We start from the raw sequence: 26,907 nt of genomic DNA, 5'->3' as shown, positions 1-26,907 counted from the left end.
TTTTAAATAAAGGGCTAATAAGCAACACACAACAGGACACACATTGTTTAATTGGCCTTTAATGACGCTGATTCCGTCCTTCAAATGCTGCATTATTAAATGTTCCTTATTTATTCCACAGTGTAAAAATATCTTTTGCACAGATTTCTGAAAGGCTCAGAGTTTTCAAACTTTAAACCTTTCAGTTTTCTGTGAACTCCATGGACACAAATTTATACTTCAAAAAAGATGAAAGAAAACGTGCTTAAGCAGCAACAAAGTGAAGTCCGGATAGCACAGACATTCAGAATCAAATTTATATGAAAAAAAAAAGTGTCATTAAGGGAAAAAAACAAAAACAGCCGAGTTTGATAGCAAGGTTCACCATTTCATTCATCATTGAAGAGAGAAAAAAAAACCCAAAACAAAACCATGTGGGAATTAGAAAATGTAAGCTTCACGTCATCTCGTGTCCTCAAAATGGCCAGTAATATAAATTAAAAGCTACTGTTCCCTTTGAAAATCCTACAAGCTCAAGAAACTGAAACAGATTTTGACAAGGCAAGACAGAAACCCTGCAAATAAACCTTGTGGTGTTCTCCAGGGCTCTTTGAGGACTCCTGTAACTTTAGAATAATCACAGCCTTGTTTTCACAGAGGAGGGTCCCCGCCTGGTGTCACAGTGTTTGCTGTATTACAAACAAAATGAAAATACAAAGAAACACTTCATGCAAGGGAGTATGTTTTAAAAACATACTTTTCCAAAAACAAGAAAACATTTTGACATCCGTACAGTACATCCATGACTTATGTTAACTTACTTAAATATGAGTAACACACCACTTTGTGTTTTGTTTGGATTCACCGAAAGTAGAAGAAATCAATAAGTTAAAAATCAAAACAAAAAGAAATTTCAGGACAACATTTCGATTGAGACGTTAGCACATCGTTTACCAAACTGTCACAATAAAGGATAAAGCCTAATTCTTCATCATCTTTTAACATATATTAATTTTTTAAATACACACTTTTGCACCCAATTATGTTTTGCTAATACATTTTGGTGTGTAGGTAGATACGTAAAGACAACATGACTTCTTCTGTCTCAGATAAGATATCTGAGGAAATTGTATGAATAGCAGACTTTGCATGTGGCGTAAACCTCAAACCCTCTGGGTGAAGTTTTCGGGGAAAACGCCTTTGGCTGAAATATCTTTCTTCTGAAACCAGTGAGACTCCTTCAAGCCCATGAGCCAGCCATCATCCTACAGACACACACAGTACAATCAAAGATTTAACATTTGGTAATTACAGCCTCAGGTAAACTACATATCCATCCATTCACTTCCGCTTATCCTTTTCAGGGTCGCGGGGAGCGCTGGAGCCTATCCCAGCTGTCATAGGGCGAGAGGCGGGGTACACCCTGGACAGGTCGCCAGTCTGTCGCAAGGCTAACACACAGGGACAGACAACCATTCGCACTCACATTCATTTGCACATTCACACCTAGTGACAATTTGGATTATCCAATTAACCTATCCCCTCAAGCTGCATGTCTTTGGACGGTGGGAGGAAGCCGGAGTACCCGGAGGGAACCCACGCAGACACGGGGAGAACATGCAAACTCCACACAGAAAGACCCCGGCCTGATGTTGGAATTGAACTCAGGACCTTCTTGCTGTGCGGCAACAGTGCTAACCACCGTGCCACCGTGCTGCCAGGTAAACTACATAAATAATAATTTTAAAAAAAATTTTTTTCTTAGATAAATGACTTGTAAAATTGTTATTATTATGTAGTTTACTACATAAATAATAACAATTTTACAAGTCATTTATCTAAGAAAAAAAAGTACATCTAAAATTCAACCAATAAGTATGAACATCTCTATGAACGCAGAAGTTTGGGTAGTTTGCTGCTTTACTCATGAGCATTCAGGAGTGTGTTAACACAATGCCAAAGAGAGAAAGACATCAGCAATGATCACAGAGAAGCAACTCGTTAGCTTCATAGCATAAGTGCCTAAGTCATTGACTTAGTCAAATGACTTAGGCAATTATGCTATGAAGCTAACGAACTGTTGCCGCCCACAGGACCTGGACACCTTACAGTCATCAAGTCGACCATGAACCACTAAAGTGTTCTAGAGTAAAAGATGTGGTGAGATGCTTTTAAATCCTCAAGTTTGAGTAGACGTGGCTAGTCACTTTAAATCAAACTTGAATGTTTTTTTCCAGAAAATGTTTGATAATGTGTCGCTAAGCTGAGCTTATTGATGCTATGAGCTGCAGTTCAACATGGTGGCGTTGGAGTCAATTTCACAAGATGAGGAGCTCAATAGCAGGACAAGCTGTATTTTGCCCATGTGTGCTATATAGTCATCTCAGGCACACCATCTGCTGTTCAAACCTTTTGTTTACGAGGGGCTGCTAACGAAAGAAAGATGACACATGGAGGAGGATCTAAATCAGCTTGTTTCAGACAGAGAGCAAACTGATGGGTTCCGGTATAGGATTTAAAAAAAAAAAAGTTATTTTGAACTGTGGATCATGCAAAGCTACTCTAGTGTAGTGCAAGAATAAAAACAAGAAGCTAAAATAAGCAGAATGAGTCCACTTAAACTGACCTGTTCATCTGGGTTGTCAAAGGCCAAAACCAACACAACGTCTCCCATCTTCAGTTCCAGCTCATCACCATCAGTAGCAGCATAGTCGTGTACCGCTTTCACCTGGAGAAAACAAAACAAACGTTTCTCATTTACATCTGATTTGCATATGAAGTCTGTAAAACTGAATCTTTTTAGAAGGTGCAGGATGTTACCTTCCTGTAATTAAGCATAAAAATTTGGTTCACTTACCTTGTAGAGGAACCCTGGAGGGAGTTCGCCATCTGAACCATTGGTCACCGCACTCTGGACCAACAATACACAGAAAAATCAAGATATATAATTCAGGAAGTCTTTGAAATGCTCCATTTGGTTAATGATAGAGAGGTTAGAAGTATGATAGAGTAAAAAGTAGATCAAAGTGGAAGAAAAGAAGATCAGGTTGATGGCTTTTTAGGGTGCTTTCCCCAGATTTGAGGGATTCTTGACTTTTCAGCATCTAGCTGAGGTCCCACCTGCCCCAATCCATCCAACTCTACCTGTGTGTATTGATCATCACCCCAGCCCCCCTGTTCCACATTGGCACCGTCGTTGTCCCAGTTGGGCTCGGTGTATGGCTGAGCCTCATAGTCTGTGTCGTCAATCCAGCCCTCCTCACCCACCGCCGTCTCTGCCTCATCCCAGCCAGGCTGACTATAACTTTGGGTGTTGCTTTGGCTGTAATCCCATCCACCTTGGGCTTCTTCTTGGTACTGGTCATCGTCATACTGCTGTTCAACCTCTGTGGCAGTCTGTTCTTGCTATAAAGGTCAAGCGTTGTGGAGCATTGTGACAGGTTTGTAAGCATAAAGGTTGGGTAGGTGGATGGATGAGGGTGGCAGAGGAGCATTTGGGTTTAAAGAGTGTAACAAGAGTCACGACCCAGGGTTGTGCAGGGTATTAAAAAGGAAGGAGGTTTTAAAGCATGAAAGGAAGAATTGAAGAGCTTATTTCAAAGTCCACAAATACAGAAAAATGTAAGAAAAAAGGTGTAGTTGTGGTTTTCTAAGAGAGCCCTTAATTAAAACATAAAGAACCCATGCTTACCCAGGAGTCCCATGATGCCTCCTTGCATGGAGCAGTAAGAATTGAGACAAGCAGTGAGACAGAAGAGTACAAAGAATCTTTTTCATAACGATTCATTCAAGTGCACAATTCATGTGATTTAGCCCCTTTTTAAAAGAATAAACTAAGCCAAACTTCAAAAACCAAACACATTGCATAAACTGTTGATGCACTAATCAATTATTTGCTTGCATTATGAACCTTGAGAGAACCATATAAGCACCAATCACTGTTTTTGGGCTAAATCTGGTATTGCCATTCGAGGTTTTTTTCAATCGTCGCTTTTTAACCACTTTTAATCAAAGTCATCTCAAAGCCTTCTCAGCCTGTTTTTGTTTGATGGGAAAGAGCTAATAAATACTAAATCCAAAACAAAGACAGCAAAGGAGAACCAGCTGAATGCATGAAAATGTTTACAGAACAGCAAAGACATTTCCAGGATATCCGTCTATTGTCAAAAATCAATGAACATCACCAGTCAGTCGATCTGCATGCAAAGCGAAGCTGGAAGAACTTAGACATGCAGTGAAGAGGTTAGATCTTTCCAAATAAAGCCCAAACACACACCAAGAGACTGCAGTTACATGCAGTCAGAATTTTATTTATTTATATTTTTTACTTCTAAGCTTTTCAGATTTAGCTGTAAGTGGGAATTACAACAGCTGCACTTCTGAACGGTACCCTACATTTTTCTTTTTGCACCATTAATTAATGTATTTGTTTTTACATAAACTTTTTGAGTCTTTTGCCTTAGATAGTGTTGGGGTGGAAAGTGGAGGCAAAGGGCCTCAGGTTGAGCTTGGGTTTAACTTAAACACAATCCCTTTACCTGGGCAAAGCACACCCACCTGGGGAGCTGGACAGGTAACGGCCTGAAATACATCCACATCCCAGTCCAGCAGGTTCACCCCTGACCAGGGCTCACACTGCTTCACACACACACACACACACACACACACACACACACACACACACACACACACACACACATATACACACACCAAATCCATGTTAGGAAGGTGTTTACATTTGCTAGCGTCTGATAATTTAAGTGATGCTGATGTTCTTTTAAACCAGCGACTCCTCAAGTCTATGCTGCTGCTGCACCCTAGAGGATCTTAAAGTTACTGCAGGTGGGCCATGAGGGGTACTTTATAATGAATGCATTTGTAATTTCAAACTTTAAAATTATGAATACTGATGAATTACAAAGACTGAACTTTTTTCCTTTTTCATGTACCTCCGATGTGCCCATCTGTCAGGGTCACTCTAAAGTTAAACCTTCCCTATTTCACTTTACTTCCTGTTTTATTTTGAAGGTTAGATTCTGGTGTTTTTATGTCAGTCTTTATCAGGCCATTGTTGTATATGCTTTGTTTTCTTCTACTGATTCTCTGTGTTTGTAGATTTAAACTTTTCCTTCCTTCTTTGTGCAGCGCTCTGTGTTGTTTTTTTTATTAGATTAGTAAATAAGGTGCCATTTTGACATTGTCATTTTCAGTCTGCATTTGTCTTTCTGCAGGGATACACTTTATTACCAAAGATAACACTAACATTAAGACTAAATTAACAGTGATTTTGAATCAGGTTTGGGATTACAGCGTTCCTCAGGGCTTTACCCCAGGCCTTTTTTTCCTCACTCAGATACTGTAAAACTCGAGTTTCCTGTTAATAATGGAAACACATATCAGTGTGTTTTACTCAGTAGTGACTTTATCTTCCTATCTTCCCGGACCTAGTCTAACAAGGTATTTCTGTCAAAGTCATACAGGATCTTTTTATAAGTACCCAGAACATAGACATTTGCAGTCAGCCTGACCTGCAGCGTCGTGGTCGTGGAGTCTGTGTTAGTGTCGTGCACTGAGGGCTCATCCTCAAATGGGCTGACATTTTGCTGTTGCTGGTTCGGAGATGGCGTCATTCTTGGTGGAGGCCGACTGGGAGGTGGGCCAGGAGGCGGAGCAGACCTCTGTACATCCAGGAGGCGTTAAAATCGAAATCACACAGCACCGCACACATGCAAAAGCAGTGAGGGAGACACAGGCATGGTAGTAAACAGAAGTAATGTGTGTGTGTGTGTGTGTGTGTGTGTGTGTGTGTGTGTGTGTGTGTGTGTGTGTGTGTGTGTGTGTGTGCGCGCAATATGATGTTGCTTTAGAGGTTAGGGAATTCATTTTTTCACAAATTTGTTTGTTAATCATCATAAAAATGAAATACTAACTAACAACTGACAATCTAATTAAAGTGCAAACACATTCAAACATTCATAGAGACAATTATCATTTTAATCACATTTTAAGTTGATTTTAAAGAGACGTTTACAGCAAAACTTCCTCTAATGATTTGTTACATTTAAAAAAAAAAAAAAAAGGATTCATCTTATTTTTTGACATTTTAGGATTTTATGAAACCTTTTAACATTCAGTTTAGGGTGTTTGGGGATTATTTAGTTGTTTATTTTTTCATTTTACCTTTGGTGCTGAGCTGGCCGACTCATTGTGGTTGGCTCCCTCACTGAGAGAAGACAGAAAGAGACAGAGAAAGAGAGAGAAAAATGAAGGGGAGAGGAAAAACAAGGGAGGACCTGAACAGGAAATTACTCTGCACAAATAATAAAACATTAAAACCATTTAAACCATACATGCAGTTCTGAGGTATGTCCACAAGAAGGCAGCAATGAACTTTAAACGAACCTCTGTATCACGATTTCAAAAGCGTGCACATGACATCACAGACTTTGGTTATCGGGTATCAAACAACACAAATAGGAAGTATTTAATGTGATTTAAAAGGTCACAGCTTGTTCATTATTACTAACAGTTTGGCTGAATTTCTAATGTGTACTTGCAATTAGAGCAGGGCGATATGGCCAAAAATATTTATCACGATATATATTTGAAAATTTGCGATAACAATATAACTGACGATATAATTGATGCGAGACAAAATACAACTCCACAACATTACTAGCGCAAAAAGACAACCTACCATTTATTTTCACTTAAACAAGAAGCTGGTTTTTATGTACATTAAAGCTTTATAAAAATGTAACAGTGCAAATGCAAATTCCTTGCTGAAAGTTTAACCAAAAGGCATTTCCAGTAGAAATGGGCTGACATATACTGAGCATAACCATGTATAATATCCACTGAAGTTAAAAAGAGGTGCTTTGTAACATTAAACTGCAGTGTGCATTACGCATTTTTCGGACCATAAGGTGCACGGGATTATAAGGCACATTAAGTGAAACAAAGCAGTCAGATAAATCAAACTTTATTAAACTCATTCTTCTTGCTTCCTCCACTTCTGTACCAGTGATTCATTAATGTTGAATTCTCTGGCAGCTGCTCTATTCCCATGTTGTTGCAGTATATTAATGACTAACCTTGTATTGTGGATGGATTATCTCAGTTGTTCTCCTGACTGAAGTTTGGTCCGTTTAATAATAATAATAATAATAATAATAATAATAATAATAATAATAATAATGATGGATTGGATTTATATAGCGCTTTTCAAGGCACTATTCATTCACTCTCGCATTCACACACTGGTGGAGGCAAGCTACGGTTGTAGCCACAGCTGCCCTGGGGCAGACTGACAGAGGCGAGGCTGCCATATCGCGCCATCGGCCCCTCTGGCCAACACCAGTACACCAAGGACACAACGACCAGGAGAGAGAGCCCGGGGATCGAACCGGCGACCTTCCGGTTATGGATACGCTTCCCAACCCCCTGAGCCACGATCGCCCCGTTTACAGCATCCTGCCATGTGACTGAATTTGTCTCTAACTATCAGGAACCTTAACGTTAACTTTTATAAGTGTTAGTGTTCGTCCTCCAGCTTCACTGTTTATGTTATGCTAACATAGCTGTGTCGCTAGCGATCACGTAGCACATCATTATATACCAGCTAGCCCAACTTCAGTAACCCTACAAACGTCACTGCTGTTTAGTTTCCTGTCTTCATTTATGTTGGAAGTGATAGCAGAGTTGTACTTTTGAATTTTTTCAGAAATCTCTCAGTCAGAACATGCAATATCATGCTTAGGTAACTAGCGAGCTAACTTCCGCTAGCTTCCTGCTAACTTCTAACTCCGTTTAATGTAATACATTTTGTTTTCATGGATGCCTGGGAGTTAAACTTCATAGTTACACCTGGTAAAGCAGCAATGCTGATCGTTTTATTAAAGATGAAAGAATTTAGACAGTTTTTAACTCTCAGTGATGCTGCAGTGTTGTTTGACCTGAAGCATACGGAGTTCAGAACCCAGATTACTCCCAGATTTAGGAGCATCTTAGTCCGACAAATACAACAATAACGACGGCCGCTTGCATGTTCTGCAAAAAAAAGTGCTTTGTCGTGTATCTGACGGACAAACACCAAACCAGTTCCACATCACTGAAGTTGCACCATTTTTACAAACCAATTCTGGTTCATTTGTTTCACTCAACAATCGGCCGTGTGCGTATGAAAACAAAGGCACTGCGCATGCGCGTTTTACTCATATTCTATCGCGATATTTCATTTTCCTATCGTTGCCTAACATTATACCGGTATTACCGTGAACGGTATAATATGGCCCAGCCCTACTTGCAATGTAGAGATGGAGGGATGCCCACATACAGGTTCCAATCTAGGCTGGTGGAAGCACCTGATAACTCCTGCACAGCTTAGATGAATGCTTTTGTACTATATAGATACTATATGTTATTATTCTATATTTTAGCACCTCTGAGTCAGTGACAATGATAATCAACCAGAAAAGCAGGAGGATGTTGTGCCCATCTTTTATATACAGTCTGTAGCCAAAATCAAGCACATGCATCACTTCAATCTTCAGACATGAAGCAGGTGGTTGCATGAAAAACACTCATGCTCATCAGCTTGTTTCCCACCAAGTGACGCCTTAAAGAGCAACAGATTTTACCTCTTTGCACAGTCTTCTGTCTTTGACGCTGCAGTAGCACCTTTTCTGCAGCAGGGGGCATCGTGATGGACATTACTCTCCTTTCCTTTGCATGTTGTTGATTTTTTTTTAAATTATTATTATAACTTTATATTATAAGCTTACTTGATTTGCCTCTGCTCCTCCAGTTTGGTCATGATGTCATTCAGGTTTTCACTGAGCTGTGGAGACGCACAGAGGGCGTGTAGATTACAAACTGATCAGCGTTCACTTCAATTTGATCAGTTAGTTTGACTCACTTTGCTCATTTCTTTGTGGAACTTCTCCTGATGACCTGCCAGGCTCTGGAATGTGTTAACATAGACGCCAACACGCCTACAAACACGCACACACGCACATTTTTAAAAATTTGATCTAAGGTGTCAAAAAAGATTTAGATGAAGAAGATCGACAGTTTTTGACCTGTCCCAGAGTGCCGGAAGCTCGTCCTGTAACTCCACATTCAGCTCCTCAAAAATTTTCTGAGCTCGGCCCAAATCCTCCTCCGCCTACACACACACACACACACACACACACACACACACACACACACACACACACACACACACACACACACACACACAGTTAATAATGGCAAATTTCAATGTCTTTAACACATCTCTAAATAAATAGAGTTTTCCATAAGCACACAAGCATGCAGGCAAGTACAGGGTTTCATACAGGAGCTACTGCGAGGGTGTAGATGACACAAGCAGAATGCAAACACTGCTGACTGGGAATCAAATTAAAATGAAGGCCTGCAGACATGATCAGCAGAGTCATTTTAATGAGTAACCACAGATCAATGTAGCTTCCAGGTCTGAAAAGTGAAACCACCACGGAAGAGTCTTAAACCTGTTTTTGTTCTAGAACGGAGGGGGACGGGGGGGACGGGGCCTTTATGACCTCACTAAGTCACTTTCCTGGTGAGTCTGAGGTCTCAGTCGCTAGTCTCAGGTCATACTGCATAAAACACCAAATTAATTGTAAATTATGGTCACTATTAGAGTCAGAAAGAAGAGACACCCAGGATATGCCTGTTGGCTAAAGAATTGCTATTTGAACTGACAAGAGCACACCAATGCACTGTGTGCCCATCTAAATCAAGCTGTATATAAATGTTGGCCAATCAGAAGCATAAAAACAATAACACAACACACAGACTGATGTATAAAAAGAAGATAAACACATACACTTTTGAGAAAATCCTTGTTTTACACAATGATGATGCAGGGTAAAACATTTAAAGAAGTGGCATTTCTCAAAAGACCTATGTGGATAGGACCTGAGGTCTCAATCTTTTACGCCATCTACAATACTGTGCTAAGAGGACGAGAAATGCAGCAACAGTAACAAGTTCTGCGACTTTGTTTACTTTTCTCAGAGGCCTCTGCTTTTCTTGTACTCCGGCAGTATCCGACAGATCTGGCAGCATCGATCTGATGCTGGGAGAATCCCAGCTGACTCACTGGCTGACGACTTGTCTGTCACAAGTTGCTGTGAAATAACTCCACGCTTCACAATGCTGATCATGTCAAAGGACCTGGGTTACAGTTTTCAAGGTGAGGAGGGGGTTGTCAGTGATGAACCAGAGTTTCACCTGGTTGTAGGAGAGGTTAGTCTGAGCCACCTGGTGAGCTGATATCAAACCCTGAGCCCAGCTGGGAGCCGCCATCTCCAACAGGGCTGCTGGCTAACCACACACACCATGCAAGAGAGAGAGAGAGGGAGGGAGGAGAAGAAAGCAAACCAGAATTCAAGACAAATGCAAACATGTTAATTAGGATTTAGTTAGCGAGAGGTTCCACGAGTTTAACAAACGCTATTTAGTTAAACAGTCATTTTGATCCTTTGACTCGAGGTGGTGTAAAGACCAGTGTTTTTTCAACCCTCTGTGAAGGCTGTGCTCCTGCAGTATGATGAGGAACTTTTGCTGATTAGCACATCAGTAAAATATGATTAGGTCAAATGAAATTTTATGTTTTGTTTTACCAGCTGAAATACAAGATTTCTTTTTTGCCTTCACACATTGATGATGCCATTACATATAACATAAAAAAGTCAGTCCACCTTCAGCCAAAGACTCTAAACTGCTCCATTAAACATGCTCAAACACACACAAACGTGCACACACTCTCAGTGACGGTTACCTTGGCGATCTTGGCCTCATCCTTCTTTTTGCCTTTCTGCAAGGAGGTGAAGTGATGGCGGGCGCTGTCAAAGTCCACCAACTTCCTGTCGCGCTTTGCTATACGAGCCTGCAGGAGAACACAGCTTTAAATATGTTTAAAGGGTGTAATGTCATACAATACTGTGCAAAAGTATCAACTCAGCCCTTATTTTATTTATATTTTGTGAGGAAATAGAGACATGTTTATTGAAACATGCAAACATACATGTAAATACAGCATATAGGGCAAAAACAGAGTTTGTACAATTCTATGTCAACATTTGTTCTGCTCTCTGTCAGAATGATCCCACACTGCTTCAATAATGTTGAGGTCCGTGCTCTGTCGAGGCCAATCCATGACTGATAGTGCTCCACTGTGTGTTTTTATTTCCAGATATGATTTTACTACTACTATATCACTATCATGCTGAAAATGAAGCTGTTGCCAATCAAATGCTTTCAGATGGTTTTGCATGGTGGATTAAAATCTGATGGTACATTTCTGAGTTCTTAATTCATCAATTTTAACAAGATCTCCAACACCACAGACTGAAATGCAGCTCAAACCATGACAGAGCCTCCACCGTGTTTTACAGATGGCTGTAGACACGCACTGTTGTACCTCTCTGCTGATCTTCTCCAAACATACTGACAATGCTTTGGATTAATCACTCCATCAGATCGGTTTCCACTGATTTTCAGTCCAGTCCAGCTCTTGTGTAATTTTCATACCTCAGCCTTTTCTCCCTGTTTGCCTTCATTAAAAATGGCTTCTTGACAGCCAGCCTTCCACTGAGACCATTTCTGATGAGGCTTCAGTGAACAGTGAACTTACGGACAGGACAGAGACAGTTTTTAGATCTGAGACTTGTTCTTTTGTCCTCGACTTGTCCAGTTTCCTCAATTTTTTTAAGGACACACTGCACACCATGCAACATCAAGTAGTGTTTACATGTGTAAGAGATGTCTTTAATATAGGAGCAAATTATCAGTTTTTTAAAGTTTCAAGAAAAGCGGATTTTCAAATTAAATCCCAGTGCGTCTACACACTCAACAGATTTTTATTATCCACTTGCAAGTTTAGTGGGTGTTTGATTACATCTTTCAAACACTGCGTTTTATTCAAACACAGTATGACAAACACCTTTTATTTAGAAAAGCCAACATGAGCAGTTGTTTTTGTCCTGTGGTTAATTTTCAGAAACATGCTCACCTTGATGTCAGGAAACTGAGAGAGGTACATGTCCATGTCCTGCAGAGATTTGTCCGTGATGCTCTGGTGGTAATCCAACCACATTGTGTCTGTATCCTGAAACACATAACACAATTACATAAACATCTACCTTTCTTTTTCTTTTTTTTTTACTCACTCATACATCCTCCACGGCACTTATTCTTCTATTTTTTCTGACATTTTAATTTGTAGATGATTCAGGGGGACCTACTTATTTTCTTTTATAGTGGTATAATAGTAACTGTAACTGTGGCCTTTTTTAAATTAATATTAAGACAAAGACCAAAATGCCATTGGTAGAGGGCTGCAAACATGCTCATTTCTGCTGTGAAGGTGTACATTTTAACATGCTCTGGGGACTGACTCACTTTGGAGCCAGTCTCTAGTGGCTATCGGAAGTACTGCCGCTCCAAAGGTTGGCACTTAATTTGGTGTCCCCTGTGTCTATTTATTGCATGAAAAGACCATTTTTTAACCTGTAAACAAGTGTAAAATTGATCTGATTTCCAGAGGTTAACAACCTGTGAACTGCCTTGCATTTGCATTTATGTAGGTCACTGCTCATTTACTTTGAAAGGCTCACCTGGACCCATGAGCTTCCAGCTTTCTCGGCTTGTAAAACTAAAGTAAACTGGAAATCCATATCAACTCCCAGCTTTTCCTGACTGTTTCCTGTACTTCCTTGAAATCCTGTTCATTGAACAGCTACAGTTTAGAGTGCTGCTCACAGTTTTTACACAGTGTTTAGTTGTTGTTGTTTTGCCTGTTAAAATGGTTATTGGCCGTTGTTTTTCAGTCGTTCTGATGATTTGCATACTTTTAAATATCTGCTACCGACCAGAATAAAGTGATCCTAAATGCTTTTAAGACAGCTATTCTAGGTTGTTTCTGGATATGTCGCTACAGTAAAGTCTGTTAAAGAGTCTACACTAAAACCAAACTAAAAGCCCCTACTTCACCAGCGTGTCCCACAATGATCACCAGAATTAGTTTTAAGCTTTTACTTTCCATCGGTCATATGTTTAAAAATTCAAGAATGCTCACCAGTCTGAGTTTTTTGGTAGAAGTAAAGACATTTTCTCTCTGTTTTGATTCTTAAAACAATCTGTCCTGATGAGATCTGTGGGACACACTCAAAGTTTTCTATATTTTACCTCCAGGTTAATGTCCATCTCCTTCTCTATCAACTCCTTCAGGGTGGAAGGAGAGAGCCATGCAGTTAAGAAAAAGAAATTAAGTATGTTAGCGGGAAGAAAAAGAAGAAAAAGAAATCGAAGAAAGAGACACACAAGAGAAATACAGTAATGTATGGAGGACCACAGCCACCTTTTAAAAATTATTGAACACATAAATAAGTAAATAAATAGATAAACAGGAACACAAGTGTTTTATATTTCTTTTTCATATTTGGTGGAATAGCATCTTTATTGTTTATTTGTGTTATTTTGGTGGTTATGGCCCTCCATAGACTGAAGTTTTTATGATATTTTTGTTATAATCAAACAGCTATATCATTTAGCTAATGAACGGATGCTGTTACAGAGAAGAGAGCAGTTCGGGTGAGATGTTTTTATTTCCTGTCTCACCTCAGCCAGCGCGTCCATCTCCTCTTTGCCAAACCAGTCCGGTTCGTACATGTCCGCCAGACAGTCCTGCAACCTCCGCGACGCGTCATGCATGGCTGAAACACAAACAGAAAAAACACACATAATTACACACAAGATGACCAGAGAAAAATAATTTACGCTCTTGATTGTAATTTTACATTTTGTTTCGTTTCTCATAGTATTGCTTGTCTCTTGTTGTTTTGCAGTGTTCTCGTGTTGAGTCTGTTTTTTGTGTCTTTATTATCACTTTGATCCATATTTTTTGGTCACTTAACATCTCTTTGTAGTAGAAACATGCACAACTAGTCCACTAGTCAATTAAATACCGTCTCCTTGTGGCTGAGTTCTGTTGTTCCTACACACTTCCGGTTTGCAGTAACCGCACTCACAGTTGATTGTGGAGTATCTACAAACTGAGTTGTTGTAATGGTGACATGCTGTTGCAGCCAGGCTCAAATTCAGTGAGCTCTTTAGAACGACCCATTCTTTCACAAATGTTTGTAAAGACAGACTATATGAAAGCTTCAAGAAACCATAATAAATGTGTCTGTGTGCAGCATGTTTTGGTTACAATTGACTTAAAAAGTGATATGAACCGACTGGAGAATTCAGCATCAAACAAACTAGCTGCTTCGCTATGATACATGTTAAAGCACAGCTTGTAGCCTTTTTGCCAACTTACTTTTCACTGCTGCCAGGTATGCTTTCAGGTCCTTCTGCAGTTTGGTGCCTTCTCCCTGAAACAGGAAGCACAGTGAGCAACAACAACAACGTTTAAAACAAAAATTGAATGGAAATAAAAATGAAAACTACAATTAGTAAAAGCAATTATAAAATTCAAGCAAAAAAAAAAAAAAAAACCCCACTGAAACAAAGTACAATGCGTTCCTTTAATGTTACTTTATTGTGAAGGGTAAATCACACAGGAAGTCACTGTTGAGGTGCTAGGGATGCTAAAAAGCATATGACCTTAGGTTTAACTTTAGTTTAATATGTTATGTTTCTTCTATGCTGCCTAGCACTAATATTAACTGGAAAATTACAAGAGTTGCAACAACTATTATTAATCTAATTAAAATACTACTAAGCAGATTTATTTATAAATGCTAATTAGAGGATAAACTAAAATAAAGCACTATGATAAAATATGTTACGACATTAACAAGTGCAGTTTATGGGCATCAGCAGCATCAGAGGTGCGGAAGTTAAAAATGTCTCCAAACCATCTGCTTGTTGAAGTTGGCCACCATCTCCTCAAAGACAACATCTCGGGTCTCATCTGCTTTGCCAAGCTTCTGCAAGACCTGCAGAGAACACAAGAGGACACGGTGATTGATCTAGTCACACATTTTATTTCTGTGGCTATTTTAGATCTATAAGTGGAGGTATGTAGCGGTCTATTTTCAGGCCACTGTCATAGCCAGTTGACGTCTGTGGTTAACACCAGCTGTGTGTGTCAGCTTCAGCGAGGACATCTGAGTTAAAACTTGTTTTTAAATTTCAGCTTGAACTCAGAATTAGGATTAGGGTATTTAGTCCTGGAAGGACTAAAACAGGTTTACACAGCAAATCCATGGAGCCCAAGGACTTAAGGGGACCTGTGTGCCAGTGAATCACTTTAAATTTCAAGTTGGAAAGCAGTTTACTAAATAGTAGGTTCAACATACCATATACCCATAAATTCATTCAGTTGCAGCCTTTGTGGTGTTTAATGGTAAAGAATACAACAGTTTTCAAATATAGGCTCAATGTGCAAATTTGACAGAAAGTCAACAAGTACAAATGGATGATTTTACCTTTGTTACTGATGCTCATCAGGGAAACACAAAGACATTAGATGCTATTGAAAAAAACTTTAGACCCTCACAGTTAATTGTAAAGAGATCCAAAATATTCTCCAGGTAATATTACACCTGGGACTTGATTGCACAGTACGCAGTGATATCATGCTCATTACAACCTGCTCCAAGAAGATTAGGTATGCACACCATTAGTTACCATGGCAATGTACCCAGGTAAGAATTGGGTAGTACAGGATTCCCTAATGCACCCTCTGGAAGTTACACACCAAAAAAAAACCCAAAATACACATAAACACGTATAAAATGAGCACAAAACAACCTGGAAGAGATGCAAATGCATCACAGTACGATACAAAAACATGCAAAACTATACATTTATCATAAATAGAAAGAGGCAAAAACACCCACAAACAAACATGAAGAAAAGTTAAGCCAAATAGTTCCTGTTTAGATGAAACGCAAAATAACCCAAAAAAGGAGATATGAATTTTTTTCATGGACACAAAACATGACCACATTTGAAACTGAAAAAAAACAAACAGAAAATAACCAAGAAAACTAAAGTACAAACTAAATAACTGTAAAGAAAAAAATGTTTAGTAGCCAGAATAAAAATGAAAAATGACCAAAAAGGACAGAGAAAATTTTAAAGACAGGTGCAAAAGCAGAAGCAGAGACACAAAGGGACCACATGTAAGAATTACGGACATTACTGTTTGGTCGATTATTTATTTGTTGTAACTTTGCTTCATGGCCTGTTTAGATGGTGCCACATTTGTAAGGAAGATGCATTTGAGGTTGACCAGTAGACTTGAGTATGTGTGTTTGTGCTCATGAAAAACCTGCCAAATGTTTGCTGCCAAAGCCAAACAGCATGCCAGAATACGAAAAACACCCAAAGCAAGAGAAGAGGTGCAAAAATGAAGCGAAAGATAATAACCAGAAAGAAAAGAAAAATGTCCAGAAAAATTCACAAAGGATGCAAAACAACAAAAAGCGATGCACATCAAAATACTAAACAAGCGCAAAGTGAAGAAAACTTTTTACAAAACAACTAAAAATATGAAAAAATAGACACAGATTCAAAAACTACAGCAAACAGAAACTAAATGACAGGAAAGAGACACATAATAACCCAAGAGAGATTCAAGCTGAGCACAGACAGAGAAATAAATGGACTAAAAATAAACTGCAAATGACACAAACCAATGAAAAAAAACTAAAAAAACAACTAAATGTAAATGCAAAGCAGTGAAAAAAAAAACCCAGACAAAAGAAACAAAAAGCTGAAATTGAACACAGATGGAAGCAAACTGATGGCAACAAAACAGTGAGAACAGATTCATGTTCCAGTCCTTCTATAAGTCATGAACCAGCTGTATCACAATACATCTGAGTGCTGTGTGTGAGACATCTTTAGAAGAGAATTCACTTCATCTATGGCATCTTTTAAAATTAGGGCAGAGTCAGCATGTGTGAGGTCAAAGGTCAAAGCCTCTGTGTCCTGTGACCCGACAGTTTTTTGAAATGACGTTTTTCAATTTTCTTTCTATATGATGTTTGCTACTTTTTAGTTATGTATTGTTTTATGTTTCATATAAATATATTTTTAGTTTTATTTTCTAATGATTTTAATAAAATTAAAAGGTTTTTTTAATTAATTTTAATATTAATAATAATTGAATTTCTGGATTTTTGTATGTTTTGGGTTGTTTGATCTTTTCTAAACAGTTTCTACTATTGTTCAGTTATATTTTCTAGATAGTTTTTAAATGTTTCCCTTACTTTCTGAATTTGTTTCTACAAGTGCTTTCATTTTATAGTTTCTTATTTTGTTCAAAAGGTAATTTAAACAATTTATTGACTGAATTTCTTAGTAATGATAAGTATAAGTGACATCTTTTGGCTTCAGTTTTTTTCTTCTGTTGTTAGTTGAAGGTCAGCAGCTAATCTGATCAGATGACTGACTGCAAGCACATGGACGAGCATCCACAACACCTACACCTCTGCCACCTGCCGCCCTAATCCTCTGACGGATACACAAACCAACATCAACACTCAGAGGGGACTTCCCCACTAGTCTGTTTATAACTCTCCAAGAATATAATCATCACACATCAGGAAAAACTTGTTCTTCATCTAAAACATGCACGCTGAAGAAAAGCGTAAAAGTCATGGTCCATTCAGGTCAGTAGAGAAAAAAAATCATGAATCAAACCCGAGTTTTGCTCTGTAATGGTTCGTGACTGTGCTGGTTTATCTATCTTTGCGAGGACCTGTGCAAATCTCCAACTACATCAGGACACTTTGGTCAGTCCTCATAGTGGGACAAACCTCCAAAGACCTGTTTCAGGACACAGTCTTAGGTTTCGGCTCATAATCACGGCAGCATAACGTCCTCGCAAAGACAGATGTACAAATGTGTGTCATTACTGTCCACTGCATATTGGTGTCGAGTTTCAACCTCCCCAAAATACACCCGGAGCACACACAGAGGGAGTTTGAGGGGTATTAAGAGTGACGAAGAGGAGGTCCAGGGGCAGCTAAATATAGATTCACCCTCCCATGAGCCCCACCCATAGCAGCAAGGCATGCTGGGAGTCGTGGGAGGGAGGACAAGTGTTCAAGCCAAGCAGGGCAACTTTGAGGTTTGGTAAGTTTGGAATCAAATTACTAATTTTAGAGAGCTAAAATTAGTGGACTTATTATTAGGCATTAATTTGTAAGATAAACTAATTTTGTTTAGTCATTTTTATCTAGATAAATGACTTTAACATTTAAATACTTCATTTAAAAATCTCACATTCTGGTTTTATTTTTGTTTTTTGTAACATTTTAGCAAAAGAAAAACACATTTTAAAACATTTAGTGTCTCTAAATTTTTAGTATATTTTGAATTTCGTCTTTTAATTACTGTGATTTATTTATTGTTGATACCATTTTCATTATTCCTTAAAATTCAATAGAAGGAAGGAAACTATAAATAAATATGAAAACACTCTTAAAATAATTTTTGTATTATTTCCCCATTATTTCTTATAACAACTCTAAATTTCATATTTTAAAAATATGAAAATAAAAATCAGAGTATGTTTGTCTTTCTTCAGTCCGATGTAAACATTTTAAATTTACTCTTTAGACCGAAGGGTGAACTGATTAGAATTTCATGGCCAAAAGCCAAAGATGAAGACGACCATGATGAAGGCCAAAAGGTAAGGGCTGATTTGCTGATAAGAAGCACAAATGTAGAAAAGAATGAAAAATTATATTTTAGATCCTAAAGTTCTGGACATGACTACTTGATAGAGGTGCACATGAAGTAATTATTCTAGTTCTTCTTGTTATTATTATTATTATTATGAATAACCACATTATTAGGTTATCATTAGGTAACAGTTCTATTAACATTGCATTTTTTAAGCAGTTTCATGGAAATTAAAATGCTTTTCCTCATCCTTATTGCCAATTGTGTAATCACAGTATTTTGCTGTATCTTTTCCTTTTGACTAAATTGGTTGTCAGTCTGCTTCCCAACTCCAAATGCAATTTAGAGTCAAATCTTTTGTTTTTTCAAGTCCAGAGCCTCAAAACCTGAAAACAGCATTTTCAGTCATAGCCCAGATCCTGCAATAAGGCTTTTGAAACCTGAGCCTCAAGCATTCACAAGAAAATGGTGACTGAGGTCTTTAAAGTAACCACGTACAAGCAGACAGTTCAGAAAACCAACAAACTTTCAAATCACAGAGTGAGTAGCTGATGTTTTAAATTGAATAAATGCTAGAATAACTGTGATGAATAAAAGTGATGAATAAATCTTTTCTTCGGCTTAAATAGAGTTGGTATGGTTATGGTACCACTATGGGAAAAAACTGAACCAATGATCAGTATTTAGCCTGTTTTTTAAACTAAAGTAGCGCTGAACTTTGTAGTTCAGGCAGTTTGACAAAATTACTTAAAGGTGGGAATAACTATCCATGTAGAGCAGTTTAGGAAGAAATTTGGAATAAAGTTTTCATTCGGTGAGGAGAAGGGAGCTCAGGTGGGGGCGTCGACAAAACATTAGGGCACTGGTTGGTGTCACAGGTTGCGTCCTCTTTGACTCCAAGTGCCACAACAGGTCTCCAGCTGTTTTCTAAAGAGCACCACCTCCACTGCCACTACGCTCACAGATTCATCTGTGGAGAATTTTCCCAGCATGCTATGCATCACAGCTGACTGGATGATATTATATCACTATGACAGTCATGGCGGCACCCAGGAAAGTCTCCGGATTGTTGGGCCAGCTGGTCCGAATCAAATTATTACTGTGCACCCGGCCGGTACCCGAGTCGAACCCAAAGTGCAGCAGTAGAGTGTGTGTGTGTGTCTTTAAATTTGAGCTTTTAAGCAGTATTTTCTCAGAATTTTCAGTTAGTCCCTCAAAAGTTTGAGATAAAAGTGCAAAATCTTGATTCATCAATGGCAAAAAGTGCCTGTGTTTTGCTTTTTTAGCTTTAAATCTTCCATAGCTTTGTCTGCAGCAGAAAGGACAACTTAAGGGGTCATTTCTGTAAAGCTCTGCACCATTTTCACATGGTTAATGGCTTGATTAACTGTAGTAAGCTTTAATCGTATCTAGCATGCTCATAATGCTAATGCAACAGGTGGTATTCTGTCGGTGTATACATTTGAGGTTTATGTATTTCTATAGTACATCAAAAAAAACATTTTTTTAAACATAAACATTTAAGTAAAATGCATTTGAAATATATTAAATCAAGGTTTTATTTATTTGTTTTAAATAATGAATAATTAAAGAGAATATGCTTGTTATAAACTGAATATATACCAAATTCCATTAAGTTGTACATATGTAACAATATTAGATGTAAAATTTACACGTACAAAGTAACCGATTTGGACATTCATATTTTTTGAGTGTATAAGAATCCCTCAGTTTTACAAGCATCTCTTCTTCCTTTGCTTCAGGTAAAGTTTCAATCTGCAGGATTTTGGTCTGCATATTTAAAAACAGTCTGATCTCTCTGCTGTGGATGTGAGGACAGACACTGGAGTTTAACAACGTAAAGCGAGCGTGGAGGGCAGCGTGCCAGCAGACAGACAGCTGAAGCCAGCCCCTCCCTCCTCCCCACCTCCCCTCCGCCTCGGCTGCCAGCCTTCAGCGGGAAGATGATACTCTGACCTTCCTCTTTACTCACCGCACCACAGCTCAAAGACTGAAAGCTCAGGGACAGAAAAAGCTGCGGTCTTTCTGATTTCTTCTGCTGCATGAATGCCAAGATGAATTTCCAGAAAACAAACTACGTATTTCCTGTGTTTTAAAATGCAATCCACTATGTTTTCCTCTTGGACACTGAAATCAGCCAAAGACTTTTTGGTAATATTTCTGGTACCTGGTGTACCAGAAATATTATTAAGAAAGTTGATTGGACTTTCATATGTGCTGGTATTTTAGTTTTTTAGAAAATAAAATCATAAAAAATAGTTATTAAACCATTTTAAACAATTTAACAAATACTCTTGATTTGATTAATTTGACTTTGAGGTATAATTCATTGTCTGCTTGCTTCATTTATTGGTGTTTGAGCTGAATGTTGGATCTGGATATAATAAAATTTCAGTCGCTGATCAGGTGTATTCACAGACTACAGCTTTAGAAATTAAAGCCACTTTATCAATCAAATCAAGTTTGCTGCAGCTGGATAAAAAACCCCTGTGCTGATATTTTAACTTGATTACTCTTTGCCCGATTGATGACTTTAACACAAGTGAAGCCTGATAGGTGAAAGCTCTCTTGAACATGCCGGACTTTATCTCTCTCTCTCATTTTAAAGAGTACCCTCCACCTAAATAAGCTCTCCCATTCAGACACGGGGAACATAGGACATGGATGCCACTTCATTCAGCAGCGAGCGACAGTGGCAGCGGCTGCTATTTAAAGTCCATTCAAGAGAAATGATCAATCAGGCTCTGGTGGCTCAAACAGCAGAAGGGCAGCACCATTTAAATTATGCATCCATATAGCCAGTGTTGCTATGAAAAAGTACGAAAAACATATTTGCTCCATTTTTAATATAATGACATGTAATTTCATTTTAAACTTTCTTGTTATATGAGACAAACTTTTTCCCAACATAAGAAGTTATTTTGTTATTCTATTCGTGTTCCCCTGTGGAGGACTCCTACTGACTCCAGCTGCTTGATGTTGGCGTCTACTAGACAAAATAACAACAGATTTAATTACACATTTATGTTCCCCTCAGGTTAAACTGGTTTATGTTTTGGATCCCATGATCTTCAGGTGCACTTTATGCACACTCTAGCAAAGCTAAACACATTTCCTTGAGCCTCAAATAGTCATATTTCATCCAAATTTTCAGCTGCTCCTTTATTTCCCGAGGAGTCAGGACAGCTAATCTTGGGTGGCATCCCAAAGCAGAACAGAACATGCGAGCTATAGGTCCGTGTCATTAAGCCACTGCAGAAGAAGAAAGATCAGGACCTATTCTGATCATTTCCAGCTCTTTATCCTTTTTACCTGGGCTTTGCATGAGTCCCGGTTTGAAATAATCCTTATTCATCTTATTCCATACTCCCTCAGTGCATCCTCTGTCTGAAACAAGTCATTTGAGCTCCTCCCTCTTTAAGAAAGTTTTCTTCTGACTTGTTACTCCTCACAAACAGAAGGTTCAAACAGCAAGTGGGTGGGGCTTCTGTGGTTTAGATGACCATGGTATGTGCTCTCTGTTACATCACACGGATCCATAAGCAGAAAATAACTGTGTGAAATGTAGAAATTAGGGTAGTCTGTCATCTGAGCTTTTGGTTTTCAGAGCTACTTATGCATAGACTGATCTCATTATCTGAAACTTTGAGCATGATTAATATAAACATCCACCACTGCAACAGGAGAACATGACAGAACATAAACAAATGAAGATTAGGCTCTTTCCAGATATGAGTTTTATTTGTATGCCAATTTACCCACTTTCACTTAGCGCAATATTTACTTATGAAACATTATAAGCTTTTTTTTCTATACTTCCACAGCTTTTAAAATCTTTACCTGATGAAAACAATTTATTGCAGTTCTTGCTACCAAGTGTGGTGCGACAAGTTATCAGGTATTGGGGACAATTACTTTTGCACACTGGGGCAGGTAGGTTTGGAAAATATTTTTCCCTTATGAAGTCAACATTTAAAAACTGCATTTTGTAATTGCTCTGGTTATCTTTGTCTGATATTAAAATGTTTTGGATGATCTGAAACATTAAAGTGTCACAAATATGCAAACAAAAATGCAGAAAACTGAAAGCTACGGTCTTTCTGGAGAACTCCTGTTGCTTTTCCAGGACTATACATTATATTTTTCTCACCACTGGCACGTAACACTCAGCAGAAGATTAAGCAAAGTCAAACCTGACAATAAAAATGTGTGATCTGTGTTGCTCAACTGAATAAATTGTTGTTGGCCTGTGTCCTTATTCTTTATGCTAAGCTAACACAGTTCCCTACTACCAACACTGAACAACTTCTTCACCCAATTTCTGGTCCTGATTTTCAAGAACAATTTGTTGTGTTTATATTTTGAGGAAATTTTAACTTTTAGGACTCAAAAACTAAAATGGCTTCAAAAGGTTTGTGGTGGCTAGATTTAAAAGTGACCGTGGCTGCACGCTTGTGTCATTTTGGGGAGGCAATCTTGAAGACTCAGCAGCTGAGATTTGCAGTATATATGAAATCTCTACGACTGACTGACTGACAGCACTCCTGGTGTGGCCCTGAGGTGATTAGAGGTTAAGACCTCAGCAGGCTTAAGTAAGAAGAGTGATTAGTGCAGACAATAATAACTCAGAGCTGAACACAGACTGTTGATCAGGTTTCATCTGGTCACTTTTACAACTATTTTCTCTCCTCTTTTCTTTCTGTTTTTAATGAAAAACTTTAAAGCCTTTTAAAGTGGCACCTAGATTGCTCACCAAAAACCAATTACAAGCATGGTGACAAAAAATTATCACAATGAAATACTGTTAACCTCCTTAAAAGACAGATTTGACATATTTTAGAAATACTTTACAACTTTCTTTATTTAAAATATTTTAATATTATTAAATGTTAGGACATGTCACATTCCATAAATTCCGAGCTGAGGGGTTTATATGTGACAAACCCCTCAATCTATTTTAAGGAATTTTAAAGGATTTTAATCATAAAGGGGCATTTCTAAATGTAAAATTGACCTTTAACTTGTTTAAAACCTAATGAAAACACGCTTATATAAAACAATCTATTAGTTCCCCCAAAATAAGGAATTTATCCCAATGGCTCAGATTTTACCCCATAAAACACTTTCAATTGTGCCTTAAGTATATTTAAAGCACTCTGATATATTACAGTCTGGTAGCTGGCATGTATAAATAATTTCTTTGATTTAAAATACTTCATACTTCAACTTTCTTCTGTGCCTTAAACCCCTTTATCTAAAATACTTAAATATGAAGCAGTCTATTGGATCCACATTGTTTTTATCTCAAAATGCTATATTGTCTTTAATTAAGTAACTGGTGGCTTCCAAACTATTGACAGTTTACCCCTTAAGCCCATTTAAACTATAGTTTAAACCATTGAAAGTACTTTTGAGATATTGCAGTTTGATAATTGTTATTTAAATACCACAACCACCTCATTTTTACCTTAATTTCAAATGTCTTTAAGACTATCACTGAACTGTATTCTAACTGTGCCATAAATCGACCCATGACTGATAAATAAGGGATTAACTTGCTAATATTTGGAAAACCCCTCAATCTACTGTGAGGAATTTAAATGGGTTTTAACCACGAGAATCACCTCTGGGGTTTATTTTAAACTCTTTTTAAATTCTACAGTACAGTGGATCCAATTTGATATGTTACAGACTCTTAATATAACTCTGCTGTTTGTCATTAATAGCAAACAGTTGAGTGATAAATATAGTAAGTAAATGATTAGCCGATTGACATTTATTGTAATGGGTGTTAACCACAAAGAGCACCCTTGTATATGATCTTGGACCCTTTTTAAACCCATTCATTGGCTACACTGGACTTTCACATTAGTTAAAGATCTTAGAGCACTACAAATCACAGATGGCTTCCATGATATATGACATTTTTACCCCTTAAAACCACCTTAAACTCTACATAGCTTGCCAGTGTTTGATAATAACACCAGCATTCAAACTTCTCATCCATATATGGTAATTCTGGCCTCCTAAAAACACCATGGAAACAGCTTAAATGCTAACTTTCAGGGTTCAAAAGGCTCCAAACAATTGGGTGATGTCAAAGTGGTTGCATCCATCTTTTATCTACAGTTTATAGTTTCCACCTAATTAAGAGTTAAAAGCCTTTTAAGAGATCTTTCATGCTACTGGAGATTTTACCTCATATACTGTAAAAACTATTTAAAGTGCTTTTTTAGTAATTCAGGAAACAGGGCAAAAGTAAAGATTCAACCTGGAGGAGCAAAGGAACAAAGAGCAGTCTGGTTCCACCTGGAAATACATTTTGTTCCATTGAGTGGTAAAATAATGTTACTGTGCCACATTCAAGCCTAGAAACTTATTGTTTTGCTTTTATAATCCGGAAAAGAGCATTTAAAATGATGCACCAAAACAAAAAAGGGGGATTTGGACCATTTGTCCTTCTGTAACTTGTGGCTAAGTTGCCCTGACATGACAACAAAAGTTTGAGGGGGAGCAATCAAATTTCAAATCATACTTCAGGGGGAGGGCCATCCCAGGCCCTACTTTTAACTCAAGGTTTTCATTTATTAATACTGTGGAATTTAAGATGCTATTAAAAAGGTTTTAAATCTCTGAATATTTTATGAAATACAGTTACATGCGGTTTGGATGTTTGGTGAATATATTACGACGCTGCAGTCGATTTAATGGGACAGGCTGATCCAAACTGAAACTTTCCTTAGAGAAAACCTTTTTTGTAGTCCGTTAACTCTCCCTCGTTTGAAGGTACAAAGTTATGGGATCCAGTTTCACGCCAGGACACTGTGTCCCGCTGCCATGCGAGCCTCCTATGCTGATCGGCTGAATGAAAAGTTGACCATTCTTACCTTCTCCTGCGCTCTGGTAAGCCTCTTCTGGACGTTGATGGCCAGTTTCCCGGCGGTGACCCCTTTCCCTATCTCGGCCATGTCGCGCGTGGCGTGGAGGACTCCCCTTTGGTGTCAGGACCAGCGAAGAAGGAGTGCGGCTTAAGTTGTGCCTCTTCTGGATGCCGACGGTGCGTAAAACCCCTCCGGAGGGACACTTGGCTCGCTGTGCGTAACTCTAATCCTGTTGACAGCTTCTTAAAGGTGCAATGCGTAATTTAATCCTATTTGCGTTTAGTAAAACCAAAACAGAAAAACTTAACAGAGTTTGGTGAACAAGGAGGAACAGATTCAGAAATCGTCCTGCTCTCGATTCTAACTGGTAATTGACAGACACACTTGGGCTCGATATGGAGAGATATTAAGTTTCCCCTCAGTCATCCTCTTAAAGGCGCAGCAGGCTGATATTATTAGCCGACAACTGTTGCATACGCGCAACAGTTGTGTTGCCGTCTTTACGCACGGCCCTATTTATGCGCACGAAGCGGGTTTTATGTCAGATGCGAGCGCTAAATCCACCCCGATGCCCCCTCGGAAGGCCGCACATTCATCAGCGGCAGAAATACACCGACAGACACGAGAGCTGACAAAACTCACCTGCTTCTTTTGTGAGCAGCCAGCAGGTGTCAGTAAAGGCACGTCCAGGTAAAACCTCCGCACCTGAAGACAGGTGTCTTGAGGATGTGTTGTGCATCTAATTTAGTCTCTCGGAGTGTTTTTTGTCCTCTTTTTTTCTGGGTAATTGTAAGTTTTGGCAGTGTTATTATAATGACCTTAAATAAAAATATGAGTTTATGACATCTTTTGAAGAAAGGGGGCACGAATTGTGTCTGAACATAAAATATGTGTAAATATCTCCACCTGAGACGTTTCATGAAGCATATTTTTATTACTAGACCAGCACATATCAGGATGGCAAAGGGCATCATATCAGAGTTTGAAAACCTGTTTACACCCTGGTAATCCAAGAGCTCAGAGTACAGGATAAACGCACATGAAGATTGGAAAACTGAGACCTCAGCATCCATCCATCCATTTTCTTCTGGAGCTTATCCCAGTTGTCAGAAGGCGAGAGGTGGTGTACACTCTGGAAAGGTCACCAATCCATCACAGGGCTACCACAGTCTATAATTTTATCATTTAGAAACACCAGTTAACCTAACTCTATGCATGTCTGAGGAAATAATCCAGATTACCTGGAGAGAACATGCAAACTCCAGACAGAAAAGGACCGGGCCTTCATGCTGTGAGGCGATGGTGCTAACCGCTGCACCACCAAAAGATATTTTCTTTCAAAATCGCCACA

The 26,907-nt window shown here is 38.5% G+C and overlaps 1 protein-coding gene across 9 annotated transcripts; it reads right to left on the bottom strand.

Moving 5' to 3' along the window:
* Positions 1–41: 41 nt before the first annotated feature.
* bin1b (bridging integrator 1b) lies at positions 42–26,187 on the bottom strand. 9 transcript variants are annotated; one of them, XM_026158930.1, is made up of 19 exons: positions 25,563–26,186; positions 14,871–14,951; positions 14,330–14,384; positions 13,627–13,721; positions 13,195–13,230; positions 12,020–12,115; positions 10,787–10,894; positions 10,237–10,329; positions 9,060–9,145; positions 8,897–8,972; positions 8,763–8,818; positions 8,619–8,663; positions 6,160–6,202; positions 5,508–5,657; positions 3,671–3,691; positions 3,124–3,384; positions 2,837–2,890; positions 2,606–2,707; positions 42–1,244 (listed from the first exon to the last, which is right to left on the bottom strand). In XM_026158930.1, exons 1-19 carry the CDS (start codon positions 25,641–25,643, stop codon positions 1,143–1,145), a joined length of 1,641 nt encoding a protein of 546 aa, XP_026014715.1. In that variant the 5' UTR covers positions 25,644–26,186; the 3' UTR covers positions 42–1,142. The 9 variants fall into 9 exon arrangements, with proteins under 9 accessions (XP_026014715.1, XP_026014717.1, XP_026014718.1 ...); XM_026158932.1 differs by lacking the exon at positions 8,619–8,663 and having other exon boundaries at positions 25,563–26,187; XM_026158933.1 differs by lacking the exon at positions 10,237–10,329 and having other exon boundaries at positions 25,563–26,183.
* Between the last annotated feature and the right edge of the window lie 720 nt (positions 26,188–26,907).

This window comes from Astatotilapia calliptera, chromosome 23 (genome assembly GCF_900246225.1).
Source record: "Astatotilapia calliptera chromosome 23, fAstCal1.2, whole genome shotgun sequence".
In the NCBI taxonomy this organism is placed as follows: Eukaryota; Metazoa; Chordata; class Actinopteri; order Cichliformes; family Cichlidae; genus Astatotilapia; species Astatotilapia calliptera.
The sequence above is the reverse complement of the archived record's forward strand: the minus strand, read 5'-3'. Positions and strand labels throughout refer to the sequence as shown.

What these genes read in the sequence shown, in the direction of transcription:
- bin1b (XM_026158930.1), bottom strand. Translation starts at nt 25,643, where the DNA reads ATGGCCGAGATAGGGAAAGGGGTCACCGCCGGGAAACTGGCCATCAAC. An exon ending in ACAGAAGACTGTGCAAAGAG is followed by an intron (nt 6,203 to 8,618) that starts GTAAAATCTGTT and finishes GTCTTCTCTCAG; the next exon opens with TGAGGGAGCCAACCACAATG. An exon ending in AGGCATCATGGGACTCCTGG is followed by an intron (nt 3,385 to 3,670) that starts GTAAGCATGGGT and finishes TGACCTTTATAG; the next exon opens with CAAGAACAGACTGCCACAGA.